Source organism: Gossypium hirsutum, chromosome A12 (genome assembly GCF_007990345.1).
Source record: "Gossypium hirsutum isolate 1008001.06 chromosome A12, Gossypium_hirsutum_v2.1, whole genome shotgun sequence".
Classification (NCBI taxonomy): Eukaryota; Viridiplantae; Streptophyta; class Magnoliopsida; order Malvales; family Malvaceae; genus Gossypium; species Gossypium hirsutum.
Window position 1 is genome coordinate 99,424,784 of NC_053435.1, and position 13,443 is coordinate 99,438,226.

At 35.1% G+C, this 13,443-nt stretch overlaps 2 protein-coding genes and 1 pseudogene across 9 annotated transcripts; 2 read left to right on the forward strand and 1 right to left on the reverse strand.

Annotated features, from left to right (window-relative positions):
• The first annotated feature begins 2,220 nt into the window (after positions 1-2,220).
• LOC121211048 (cytochrome P450 736A117-like) lies at positions 2,221-4,296 on the forward strand (annotated as a pseudogene).
• Positions 4,255-8,027, reverse strand: LOC121211049 (rhodanese-like domain-containing protein 11, chloroplastic). Of its 5 annotated transcripts, none has more exons than XM_041083251.1 (11): positions 7,632-8,027; positions 7,412-7,507; positions 7,081-7,188; positions 6,612-6,708; positions 6,436-6,475; positions 6,224-6,298; positions 5,373-5,460; positions 5,182-5,249; positions 5,000-5,007; positions 4,674-4,746; positions 4,366-4,585 (listed from the first exon to the last, which is right to left on the reverse strand). In XM_041083251.1, exons 1-11 carry the CDS (start codon positions 7,770-7,772, stop codon positions 4,468-4,470), a joined length of 912 nt encoding a protein of 303 aa, XP_040939185.1. In that variant the 5' UTR covers positions 7,773-8,027; the 3' UTR covers positions 4,366-4,467. The 5 variants fall into 5 exon arrangements, with proteins under 5 accessions (XP_040939187.1, XP_040939185.1, XP_040939186.1 ...); XM_041083252.1 differs by having other exon boundaries at positions 6,224-6,304; positions 6,442-6,475; positions 7,632-7,877; XM_041083253.1 differs by lacking the exon at positions 5,000-5,007 and having other exon boundaries at positions 4,255-4,585.
• A 924-nt stretch (positions 8,028-8,951) lies between these two features.
• LOC107946581 (E3 ubiquitin-protein ligase RGLG2) lies at positions 8,952-13,163 on the forward strand. 4 transcript variants are annotated; one of them, XM_016880978.2, is made up of 13 exons: positions 8,952-9,201; positions 9,788-9,853; positions 10,125-10,390; positions 10,645-10,729; positions 10,803-10,943; positions 11,031-11,144; positions 11,262-11,359; positions 11,708-11,787; positions 11,864-11,969; positions 12,080-12,207; positions 12,310-12,490; positions 12,574-12,630; positions 12,709-13,163. In XM_016880978.2, the coding sequence occupies exons 3-13, from the start codon at positions 10,148-10,150 to the stop codon at positions 12,787-12,789; spliced, it is 1,314 nt and encodes a 437-aa protein (XP_016736467.2). In that variant the 5' UTR covers positions 8,952-9,201; positions 9,788-9,853; positions 10,125-10,147; the 3' UTR covers positions 12,790-13,163. The 4 variants fall into 4 exon arrangements, with proteins under 4 accessions (XP_016736467.2, XP_016736471.2, XP_016736468.2 ...); XM_016880979.2 differs by lacking the exon at positions 8,952-9,201 and adding an exon at positions 9,228-9,346; XM_016880980.2 differs by lacking the exon at positions 8,952-9,201 and adding an exon at positions 9,244-9,653.
• The last annotated feature ends 280 nt before the right edge of the window (positions 13,164-13,443 follow it).

Here is a 13,443-nt window from a genome sequence, read left to right on the forward strand (position 1 = left end):
AAGTTTTTCTCTAAATAAAATTGTTAAGCCCGAGCCTGGCCCTGCCGACTTTTTTTAGCTTATTTCATTAAATAAAATTTTTTAAATATAATAAATTAAATATATTTAAAAACATAAAAACAAATATTAAAACAAGCAACAAATAAAAAATGAGACTAAACCAATTCTTAAAATAATACACAAATTGAAAATATAATAAAAAGTAGTTATATTAAAATTGAAAATAAAATGTAAATGTGATTAAAAATAAAAATATATATTTAGTATATAATTCGGGCAGGGACCGGGCCAAAAAAATTTACTCGAGGCCCGGCCCGTTTTCTAAACGGGCCTCCTTTTTTTGCCCAAATCCATATTTCGAGCCTATATTTTTACTAGAACCTTCCCATTTTTCAGACGGGGGCCTCGGGCCGGGCCGGGTAGCCCGGTCCATGCACACCTCTAGCTCACATTTGCACCACTAGAATATAGGTTATCCATTTTTTGATTATCAAGTTAATGGGCATACCATCCATTAAATCATAAAGTGAAATTTGAATGAGTTAAATTTTAAATAGAAGTATCATTCGAAAACACATTATTAAAGAGGTGGGCATGAATTTAAAAATCTCGTAAGACATTGTATATTCTCGAGTCACCTGATCAATAAATTGCACCCTTCACCCTGATACTTTACCACTCATGGGGACAATCTACGGATGGTCTCGAGGCATGGTTACTTTATAACTTACCTCTCAATTAGGGGATTATATCCCTACCTCAATTTACACTTGGTTGGACTTGGACCCTCCATTGGACACTCACATCTACTATAAAATAATCTAAGATATCACTTAGTAGGAGGATTTCTCTCCACACAAAACCCTAATACATTAAGCATTTGTGTGGAATCTTTCTACCTGTTCGACTTTCGGCCCTAGAATGGGTGAACCGGCTTTAATTCCTTGACTCAAGCCCCTTTCCTTCTTCTCGACTTCCATTAATATTGTGCATCAACTATAATTTTTTTATGAGAAATGGTCCCTAAACTTGGGGAAGGGTTAGTGTAGTTATCAATTTTTTCATACTGCTTTTAGGTTTTGGCCTTTCGAGTTTATTTTGACAAAATAAGTTTTGTTGAAGGGTTTGGACAATATTTTATAAAGTAATATAAAGTTCCAGAATTTTTTGATTAATGTTTCTAAAAGAAATAAAATTTTAAGTAATAAAAAATAAATAACTCTTATATTATATTTTAAAATTATTTTTATAGGGTTTTAGTTTATTTTATCTATTTTTAATATAAAATAGTTATTTTTACATCTTAAAATTCAATTCGGCTTGAGTAACCGTAATTTTTTAATTTGTATTCTAAAAATTATCCAAACACCTTAGTTTAGATTAGGCTTCTATTTCTTGGCATTTATTGCTTAGTCCTACTTAAACGGTTATTTTTTTGCCTCATCTTACGTGAAAAGTGTATAGCATCTAATAAGAATGCGTCTCATGTCATGTTCTTAATAGTTAATATCGTTTTTGGGTAAACCGAGACAAAATTGACAATTTAGGGATAACTTCGGCACCTTAGGTACTAATTTGAGAATTTGGGTATAATTTAAGGACCAATTTATTAATTAAACTAAAACATATTAAAAAAAATTATAAATAGGTGTGAATATTTGATGCATTATCAGTAAACAAATAACAATATGTATAGTACCTCTATGGTGAAATAAAAAAAAATAGAAAACTTATAAATAAATAAACTTTATTTAAACATAAACTCAAATACTAAACCATAAACATAAAATTCAAAAAAAATATAATAATATATAATATTATTATTCACTAATAATCCATTAAATTTATATATCGAGAAAAACATATCGAATATCATCCTCACAAAAAAAAAATCCATAGAAATTATTAACAAAGCAACCAACTTTTTTTTTTTTTTGAGTAACAATACATCGTGCACTAACATGACATGAAACAAATATAAACAACAAAGGAAAGAGAACAAGTGTTTTCTAACAAAATAAACAATATTGTAGGGACTGAAATGCTGAAAGCAAATTAATTGGATGCTTTTTGTGTTCCGAATTTGGGTGTATCCCATTTAATTTCATTATGCCAATTACTGTCATGACATTTTTTTTTTAAATTATTTATTGAAGGTGGTGATTGTCCTACTCATGATATTATCACCGAAACCGAAATTGGAAGCTGCTGCGTTGTCTAAAAATATGTAGTTTTTGAATCACGTATTTTAATTTCAACATTATTATTCAAAGCCGCTGAATGAAATTACCAACACAACACGCACAAGTGTCCAATCTGAATTAACCCAAAAACAACCCTAATATCACTTTGCAATCTCTATCTAAATTCATGCGCGCTGATCCTAGAATTGTACATACCCATCTCTTTCATCTTTCATACAGTAATTTGTGGAATATGGTAAAGGATATCTCCAGTTTTCTGCAACTTTTAGAACAATATGAAATCTTTTTCATTTCATGTCCCCTCTTCTTCTCCTTGTTGGCCATCTTCGTGGTCGTCTTCATTCGTACCTTTAACACAAGAAACCTCGTATTACCACCGTGGCCGCCGAAACTCCCAATCATCGGAAACCTCCACAACATCGGACGCTACCCTCATCGCTCACTCAAGTCCTTAGCTCAAAGGTTCGGTCCTCTCATGTCGCTACGCTTCGGCAATGTCCCCGTACTCGTCGTCTCCTCCTCTGATGCTGCCTCTGAGATCAAGAAAACTCATGACTTGACATTCGTAAACAGACCGAAACGCAGCATCTTTCAAAAGCTTCTTTATGACTACAAAGACGTGGCGTCGGCACCTTACGGTGAGTATTGGAGACAAATGAGAAGTATATGCGTACTAAATCTTTTGAGTAACAGAAGGGTTCAATCTTATCGAGGTGTGCGAGAAGAAGAAACGGCTCTAGCAGTGGAGAAGATCGAAAAGTCTAGCTCTTTGTGTTCCCCGGTGAATCTAAGCGAACTCCTTTCCGCAACCAACAACAACGTTATCTGCAGAATCGCTTTAGGAAGAAAATACAGTGAAGATACCAACAAGTTTGGTAAGCTTTTGAATGAGTTTACGAAGTTGTTGGGTGCTCTGGATGTTGGGGATTATCTTCCATGGCTTGCATGGTTAAGCCATGTTAATGGACTCCATGGTAAAGCAGAGAAAGTGGCGAAGGAGTTTGATGAATTTCTGGATGGAGTGCTCGAAGAACATATGAATCGGCATGACAGACACGTAAATGATCATGCAGGGATCCAAGGTGAATATCAAGAAGACTTTGTGGATGTTTTGCTGGAGATTCAGAGGGAAAACACAGTTGACTTCCTTTAGAAAAAATCAGCATTAAGACTCTTATCTTGGTAAGAACTAACAAGTTAATTTTTCATATATGTTAGCATAACGTATCTGTGTATACTGTTGTTTTCACTGTAAAGAGAATTATATATATATATTACAGTTCCAGAACTTCAGCTGAAGTGGATATCTTTCCAGGATATGTTTGCAGCCGGTACCGATACGACATACGCGGTCCTGGAGTGGGCAATGACAGAACTCTTAAGGCACCCCAAGATAATGAAGAAACTTCAAAACGAGGTCAGGAATGTTTCTGCTGAAAATTCAAGCATATCGGAGGATGATCTCGATAACATGCACTACCTAAAAGCAGTCATCAAAGAGACTCTTCGTTTACATCCTCCGATTCCCTTGTTGCTTCCAACAATATCTACAAAAGACGTCAAGCTCAAGGGCTATGACGTTATCCAAGGAACTCAAGTTATCATCAATGCTTGGGCAATCGGAAGAGACCCTGCGTCATGGGAGAATCCGGAAGAGTTTATTCCGGACAGGTTCTTGGATAATTCCATAGATTTCAAAGGACAACATTTCCAGCTGATTCCATTCAGCTCTGGAAGGACTTGTCCGGGAATCTTGTTTGCAATCGCAATAAATGAGCTTCTCTTAGCAAATCTCGTGCACAAGTTTGATTGGTCATTGCCTGGTGGAGCAAAAGAGAAGGATTTGGACATGACCGAAACCGTCGGCCTTACCACACACAAAAAATCTCCTCTAATCGCTGTAGAGAATAGATGTTCTTTCTAGTGCAAAGCCTCGTCTGTTACAGTAAGTATTCTAAGTTACATGTGCTTGTAAATCTATGCATGTTATTTTCCTTGCCATAATGCATTAAATTTCTCTACTTGTAGCGTCCGAAAACTAGATTTTAAGTGAACGGAATGGCTTTCAATCGATACCATTATATGTATCCAATGCCAATGTGATTGAGGACATATGTAATCACAAGGATTTGCACCTAAGAAACAGGCAACACCATGAAACTCTGCTAACTACTGTGGCTTTCAAAATTGGGATCCTCAAAACATCTCCAGTATCTTATAGTTGATCACAAATTCAACTGCCATCTTTCAGATGGTTTAACTTTTAATCGAATATCTTCAAGAAGATCAATATAACTTTAGTGAGTCCGTATATCCTGAAGATAATGACCCACTTGCTGTGCACCAATGAACAAGGCATCGGCAACCACAAAAACTCCAACCTGACGACAAAATCAACACGGGGTTATGTTTGCAAGTAACTACTACACTTGAGCTCATTTTGCTGGAAAAGATGAAGTGAATAATTACCAGGCGAATCGAGTAGAGTAATCGGTAACCCCCGCCTTCTCTGGCCGCTTGAGCTCTCTGCTGATCCGTCCAACTGAAAGTTAAAATGGAATTAGATAAAATGGCTAGTCTACATGATAACTATAAGTTACATAGTCTCTGGTTTTCAATTTCAAAGTTCAAACTGCACTTGCTACTCAAGATCACATTTTAGATGAGATTTTTCTTCTTCTTCTTCTTCAAATTCTTTTACACCCTACAATCAAATATACAGGACCTATTTCCGTATTAAAAACTTGAGCTATAATAAAATGGTTTTAATCTAACTCTTCATTTTAGTCAAATACCTGTGTTTCTACCCAGGCCCAATGCATATCCAAATATAGGTATGAGGGTACGATCATCCATATAAAATCGTCAGTCCAAGTAGCATACGTTTTAATATCCTTAAACCAGTCTTTGGAACAAGGTCCTGGCAGGTCAATTTGTCATATTTATTTTGGAGAGAAGGGAGAGATATATCATGTACCCAAGAAACTCTGAAAGCCCACCAATTCCTGCAAACTTCAAAGGCTGAGTACCTTCTCTGGCAAGATCCTGAAGAAAATTAAATTGAGATTTGCCAAATTAATTGAACTTCTTCATGTACAATCGAACACAAGTAATTAGTCAGCAGGAAAATGAGAATAAAAACTAAAAGGAAATTCTGTCAAGCAGTACCTCTTCTTCAGCAGCCTCTAGACCCCCTTGAACCCAGAAAAGATTTTTATAGCCAGCATTACACAGTAGCTCACAAGCCGCTAGAGATCTGGAAAAAAAGTGCAGTCCAGTGAAGCTAAAGAATTGATGCCATGTTTAGCAGCTAAAGGGTACTCAAAGATGTACATATTTTCGCCTTCAGTCACAGTGACCAAGCAGTGGGTTTCTAAATAAATCCATGGAAATGAATTTCAACTCCGGAAAAGAACAAAGTATAGCGTACAAAGTCAGGGTAGACAGACCATAAATCTGAAATGAGAACTTAAAATGTAGTTATCATTTATCTAATTGACCCATGTGCCTACATTGCATAACAACAATATATACTATCAAATTCTATCTATTTTTCTCCATCTTCTTTTTCTTTTTTCTTTCACTGAGCTCACAAACTGGAATGGTCAAGACACGACACAGACTAATAACTCCAGCTCTGATTCAGAAGAACATTCGCATTCCGAGCACTTTTTGTTATGTTAGTAATAAAACTGATTGTTCAAAACTATCATCCAAAGCATTCCAAAGCATTCATAGTCTCAAGTTCATTCTTTTGAGAGAATTATTGCATAAAGATTGAAAATGACTCATACTGCCCTTAAAAGATCAAAAGCAAACATTATAATAATAGCTGTATCCATAAATTGGGTCCAAATGCTTCGCCTAAAAAGATGCTTCAGCATTTTAAGGTCTAAATAACATAAAACATTTTCAGCTGAGATCAAATTAAAAGGAAAAGTAATCCATTAAATGAAACAAAATCAATACTAAAGTGCAAACACTCTCTCCTCTGTCACTTAAAAGAAAAAAAAAATCACCTCAATCCCTTCTGGCATGTAACGATAAGCTCTGCATCTTTTGGGAATTTCTCCTCAACTTTTGACAAGAACTGACTGTCAAAGAAAGCAGTTAAAGAATAAGTACAAAATTTATTTTATATACATGAAATGTGAGAGTGGCCATGGACAAGCACATATGTGTGCAGAGCCACATACGCAAAATAGAGAAGCAAAGGCAACTTATAACGCACCTGTCATAAGACAATGTAGGCACCCCACTCCACCAACCCCCTATAGAAAACATAAAACAGTTTTAATATATGTCCTGAAAGCGGACCAAATTGGTTTTATCAAGTAATCCTACATTAGGTAAACCATTAATATGATCTTCCTAGAAGTCGGATGATGGAAAAGAATCAAGAGATACCCATCACAAAATTGGTGGCTTTTCTGGAAAGGGTTCCAACGTCAAATTTATTATCAACTTCAAAGATCGGTACCCAGGTGGAGCCCTTAACCCATGCCTTCAAAACAGTGTAAGAAAACATGAATATGTTCCAATCACAAATAAAGTGACACCAACCTTGGAGATACCACGCAACATACAATTCCCTAAATAAGAAAGGGATGAAATGAAAAAAACAAGAATTTGTTGTTTTTAGATACCAATTACTTACCACTTTCCCAACAATAATCAATACCTTAAAGAAATATGCCTATGTAATGCTTTAAACATGGTATTTCAAAAGAAACACGGATTGAAAACAAAACCATAATTTATGATACAATGAATAATAAGACTAGAGTAGCTTCAATCTAGAAGACAAGGGAGCTAAGAGACTAGTTGTAACAATCATGTTTGCGAGATTAAAGTTAAAAGAGAAGTGATTAATTACTTTCTCGCGCTCACTAGACGGGCGAACATCGAGTAGAGGCTTGTTTGAAAGTTGAATTGCATAACCTGCCTCTCTAGGTGTAAGAATCTTTACTTTTCCTTCCCTAATCTGTAAACACAATGCAGCTAAAACTTACTGCTAATAAAGCAAGAAGCCCCCATATTAAAGCTCAATTTACTAGATTTAGCATTGTCATGAGAATCATCCTCATTAGACATGTACAAGGAGGGGGGGTACTTTATCAAATATGGTAGTGAGGATTCAAGGAAAAAAAATCAGATAAAAGAAAAAAGAAACGAAAACTTAAAGCTGAGGAATAAAGAAAATATACCATAGCATCCCATCTTTTCTTCGCAGCAGCCATATCTCTCATTTGTTTCAACTCAAAATCTTCTTCACCAGCTTGCATTCGAATAACCCCACATTGCTAAATTCACAAGAAAACAATAATTTAAAAAAAAAACAACAAAAGAAACCAAAGGAGAAAACAATAAAACAAATTTGAATGAACCCAAAACCCATTAATTTGATTGGCTGGAAGAGAAGCATACAAAACGATGCAGAGTGACACTTGGATGTTTGAAGGTTGACATACTTGGAGTTGGAATTGAAGAGTTCAAAAAAGGAGCTTTCTGGCTATGAAGGCGCGAAATGGTTAAAGAACTGAGAGAAGGAAAAGCCAAAGAAGCCATTGTTATGGTTGTTTCGAGATTTTTCTGTCTAAAAAAAAAAGGTCAATTTATCAGTTGAATTTTTGCTTCATCCTTTCTGGGTTGGGTTCCTGGAGGATCATTATCCGAAAATCCAACTATCCAATTCTTAACGCCTTCATGCACGCCATTAACGACGTCGTTTTTTTTGATTACTTATTTCTCCCTCAAATTTATAAAAAAAAAATTATTATAATCATTCATTTAATTTTTTTAATACTTGAACTTGACAAATCTATATATATATAAACATTTTAAAAGATATGAAAAAGTTATAAAGATTATAAAACCAAAAATAAATTATGGAAAATTTTTGTTATTTGAAAAGTTTGGATTTGATTTTAATGGCAGCTTAGAATATATTGATGATCAGGTAATTATATAGGTGTCTAGTAAGTATTCTAAAAAACAATAAAATTATGGCTTGGTAACTAAAGATAAATGGTAAGTAATAATTTTGATTAAAGAGAAGTGATGCGAGAGAAGTTAATAAGGATTGATTGATGTATGATGGAGGATAGAGTATGAGAAAAAATAAAAAATAAGTAATCATTTTTTAGTTAATATTTGGTACATTAGTAGTATAATTTTCTTATTCCATAAATAATCTCAAGTAGGTTTAAGGGATTGACAAGTATCTCATAGGATATAGTAAAATATTAAAAATATATATATATACATGTTAATTTTTTAACTCATGGAATAAAAATGTTCATTGTCAATATACTAAATATTCACCCTTTTATTATATTTTATAAGACACTTATGAAGTCCTTAATCTTCATTGTACAAACTAAAAACTCTACTGGACTCCATCATCGACATTTTTCTACATCAAATATCATGTTGAGCCTTTATATTATTAAAAATTTTCTATGTCACATATTATGATAACACTTGACGATACGTTAATATTTTAATAGAAAAAGAAAAAACAATATTTCAATAGCTCAAATGATTATATTTTTTTACGAAATACTCAATTAATTCTTTTAATTATTTTTGAAAGATTTTTTTTAGTATTTAAGCCTAATCTAAACTAAATGATTTTAATTAAAATGAATAAATGTAAAAAACAGAAAAAGAAAAAATAACTGCAGTAACTGAAAATAACCGTGGGTAAAGCGGTTATAAGACAAAGATATGAAAGCAGTTGAAAGTGGAATAAAGGTTGAAGTGGATTACGGGTGTCAAATTTTAAAAGAAAAAGTAAGACTGAATGGAAATATCTCAAGAGTCATCAAAAGGAAACTTCCAAGAACCAACCAACCAACCAACCAAGCCGACCCAACCCATCTTCTTCGCCGCTATTTCTTTACTTTTACCGCTTACAACGCATGGTCTTCTCCCTCCACTCACTTCTCTTTCTTTTCTCTTTACTCACCCAATTCTTCACTCTTTTGCTTAAAAGGTGAACAAATAATTAACCCTGTTCCTTACTTTTTTTTAAATATATTTTTAGTTTACAACTTTTGTTCCTCACTTTGAATCTGGGTTTCTTTTCTTTTGTTTTGGTGAATTTTGTTCAATGGATGTAGAGTTTGGAACATTTGAAGGTTTTTATTTGCTTCCTGTGTTTTCGGCTACGATTGTTTATACATCTGAGATCTTGTTTTAAACGTAGTTAGATTCTTAATGCAATTCATCCCACCCCCTTTCTTTTGGGTCTGGATTATAACAAGATTTATGTTTGTGTAAAGTGTGTCTGTTCAGTTTGGGTTCTTTATGAGTATGCTTCCTTATAATGTCGAAATTATAAGCTTGAAAATCTCATGGAGGTATGATAAGGAATCTTCGGTGTGGCTTAACATCTGGTGTTAATAGTGTAGCAGCATTTCTGATTGTTGCATTTTGAAGCAATAAGTATGTGATTGCTTCTATAATGTTAAAAGCGTTGACCTTTCTATTAATTAACTTAAGTTTATCCGGATAAATGCATTACTGAATCCCAAAGAAAACGGGGCAAATTAATGGCATATAATTTGATAACCTTGCAGATAGATGATGGAGATGGGATAGGCGTTAAGTGACACTGCATTTGCCTCAGAATTGAAACTTGATAGGTTTTTCTTTTCCTGCTATTTTCATTGTTGATTACTTGCTACTTCTGATCACAACTTGGTATGGAAATGGGCCTTTCTATGTGAAACTGGTACCACTTTTCCAAAAAAGCTGGCCATTGTCTTAATCTTAATAATAGCACATAATCAACTGAGTTTAAACCTGTTATTTGTTTCAAAATTATGTATAATACCTGCGAAAATACATTATTGCTATTTACAGTTAACTTGGGTTCTTTGCTGCATTCATGTTCGCATATGTTGAATTTTGCAGAATATATATCAATTATAGAGCTGATGGGTGGCATAATATCAAAACGATCGACCACATCACAGTCCTCATCTGTAGCTTCTAATTCATATTCATGGGATTCTCATAGATATGCACAGCCATCAAATGCTCCCTCAGGCCAAGACTATGTTCCAGAGCAGCGTTATGCCCCTCCACATCACAGTTATGGCAGTCATGCCCCAGAGTCGAAGAGGAGGTTGGAGAGAAAATTTTCGAAGATAGATGATAACTACAACAGCTTGGAGCAGGTATACTGTATTTGTAATTCCCGGTGATTTAAATGCAAGAAATCTTCAGTCAATTTGAGAATTGCGGAGCATGTTCCTCGCAGGAATACACTTAGAGACACCCGTTTTTGTTATTTATAGGATACATAGATATACACTACAAAAAGATTAAAACTTCATATCAACATTGGAATTGGCATTGTTATGTTATTTGGCTAGCCAATATATATACAGATTTGGTAAGTAAAGTTTGTTCAAGTCCTCTTTTCCCACAGGTCACCGATGCCCTGGCCCGTGCTGGCCTGGAGTCTTCGAACCTTATTGTTGGCATTGATTTCACTAAGAGCAATGAGTGGACAGGTCTGACATTCTCTCGATGTATTTAAAGGTTTTTTTATAATGGTGCAACACCTTTTAATGTGCTTTAAAATAGGTGCAAGATCATTCCACCGAAGAAGTCTACACCACATTGGAGATGAGCAAAATCCATACGAACAGGCAATATCCATTATTGGAAAAACATTGTCTTCCTTTGATGAGGATAATTTAATTCCTTGTTTTGGATTCGGAGATGGTATTTATTTCGTAAGATTTTTCCATTGGGTCTCTTAATTTAATCTTTTTCATAGTTGAGATGATATGAGATTCTTTGATCCGGCAGCATCAACACATGATCAAGAAGTATTCAGCTTCTATCCGGATGAGACGTTTTGCAATGGATTTGAAGAAGTGTTGAGACGATACAGAGAATTAGTCCCTAATCTGAAACTTGCAGGTTATAATTCATTTCACTTCTTCCTTTTATTCATTCCGTTGTCAGTCCTGTGCTTATCTTATTTTCGGGATATTTTCCTTCATCTCTACACTTACCCACATTTATTCTTTTTGACAGGGCCAACGTCATTTGCTCCTATAATTGAAATGGCCATCACCATTGTTGAGCAAAGTGGTGGGCAATACCATGTGTTGCTGATAATAGCCGATGGGCAGGTAACTTATCTGCTTTGTGTTGTACAATAATTTGTTTAATTTCAAATGCTTGGTAAATCCTCTTTAAACACACACAAATACTTGGTTTGGGAAAAGGGTTCCGCATGCCTTTGCTCGTACTTAATAGGTTTGTATACTGCATATAATTATAAATTATACATTATAATCTAGTCCTAGTATCGAATGACCACAGCACTAGGCAAATTTGTTTTTCATCCTGTTAACCCCGTTAGTTACTGCAAGACTCCTCCGGTAATGATCTTCTGTTGCTGAAATTTGAGCTTTCTATCTAAAACATGTTTTTAAGTGAAATCTTTGTCGATAGTTTCTATCTGGTAATGGATGCAGGTGACTAGAAGTGTTGATACAGAGCGTGGCCAACTAAGCCCACAAGAAAAAAAAACAGTCGAAGCAATAGTAAAAGCAAGGTGCTATATGGTCGCTTGTGTTCCCAAATGATGTTTTCTTCTATGTTCAACTTCCTAATATACGATTACTTTGTAGTGAGTATCCGTTGTCTATTATTTTAGTCGGAGTTGGAGATGGACCATGGGAAATGATGAGAGAATTTGATGATAACATTCCTGCCCGTGCCTTTGATAATTTCCAGGCAAGTGTGGCTCATCGATGTTTTACTTTCTTATATTTGCTCCTTGAAGCTGGTAAGGTGAACCATATTATTCATATTCGCCATCTAATTTGAAAAGCTGCTTCCTGTAGTTTGTGAATTTTACGGAAATAATGTCGAAGAATATGGATAGGTCCCGAAAAGAGGCAGAGTTTGCTCTTTCAGCATTGATGGAAATTCCGTCTCAGTACAAAGCAACGCTGGAGCTCAACATATTGGGGTAATAATTAGTATTGTTTTAGTAGGCTTACAAGGCATTTAACCAGTCTTAATGGGAAGATAACATTGAAGTGCAACTTCTTTTATGTTATTGGTTAAACAGTAATACCAGGGGGAAGGCTATTGATAGGGTTCCCCTTCCCCCTCCTCTTTATGGTGCTGGTTCTTTTAGCAACTCGAAACTTTCGTGGTCGAGCAGTTTTCGTCCAAGTGCACCTTCTTCCGCTAGACGTGAAGCACCAGTCCAAACCGCTCCTCCTGCAAGTTCTGCTTCAGATAATCATGTAATCTATCTTTTTTTCAATGACTTAAAAATCACAATTCTCATAAATCAATCTCTAAAGGTATTTGCATGTTTTTCCGACAGCTTTGCCCTATTTGCATTTGCAATGCAAAGGATATGGCCTTTGGTTGTGGACATCAGGTAACATAACTAAGGATTTTATTATTATCTGACATCCCTTGTTGAATGGAAGGATTCCTAAATTTCATTTCCATGCAGACCTGTTGTGAGTGCGGACAAGACCTTCAGTTGTGTCCCATCTGCCGAGGCACAATCGATACGAGAATAAGACTCTATTAAGCATAATATGCTTTGCCTGGACTTGCTTATGCTCTCTCTGTCGTCCAGCATTCCAAGAGTAAGTCCTTTAAGTTTATTGTGCAAAAGGCTTCATAGTTGGCCATGATTGGATGCGCATCGTATCTTTTCTTTAGAGAGATTGGGCACCCATCATATATGTATCCAAAGTTTTGTACATAGTTGTGGATTTCATCGAACTAAAAAACTTAGTCATATAGCATTATCTATTTCAGTAGATCATATTGTTGTAATGTAATCAGGCACAGAACGAACAGACATGTCTCATTGTCGGATTAGCATCCGTGCCCCATGCCAACTGTAATCTGTACTATTTTTCGTGCTGTGAGAATGCATTTTCAGCCCCCATTTATTAACCTATAACTGGCAATCCTTACTTAAGCCATAATTTGCACAATGAAACAGTTCCACTTGTTGACGGCCTGATCTTTTCTAACCTGGTTGTCCTGGTCAAAAAAGTTTCATAGGTTCTCGCCTTTTATCTGGATGTGCGGATGTGTTTGATACGGACATATTCATTTTTTAAAGATTTTTTTATGTATTTGGAGGATTTTTGAAATATTATATTCTTATACACATGTCCGAAAATATGTCATCGGTCGGAGGAATGTAGTTAGGAGTGGCATGCTACTGTCG

Coding starts and splice junctions, on each gene's coding strand:
- LOC107946581 (XM_016880978.2), top strand. CDS start 10,148: ATGGGTGGCATAATATCAAAACGATCGACCACATCACAGTCCTCATCT. Junction 11,788..11,863: donor GAAGCAATAGTAAAAGCAAG/GTGCTATATGGT, acceptor ATTACTTTGTAG/TGAGTATCCGTTGTCTATTA. Junction 12,491..12,573: donor GTTCTGCTTCAGATAATCAT/GTAATCTATCTT, acceptor TTTTTCCGACAG/CTTTGCCCTATTTGCATTTG.
- LOC121211049 (XM_041083251.1), bottom strand. CDS start 7,772: ATGGCTTCTTTGGCTTTTCCTTCTCTCAGTTCTTTAACCATTTCGCGC. Junction 6,299..6,435: donor CCTACATTGTCTTATGACAG/GTGCGTTATAAG, acceptor TTTCTTTGACAG/TCAGTTCTTGTCAAAAGTTG. Junction 4,586..4,673: donor TACTCTACTCGATTCGCCTG/GTAATTATTCAC, acceptor TTTTGTCGTCAG/GTTGGAGTTTTTGTGGTTGC.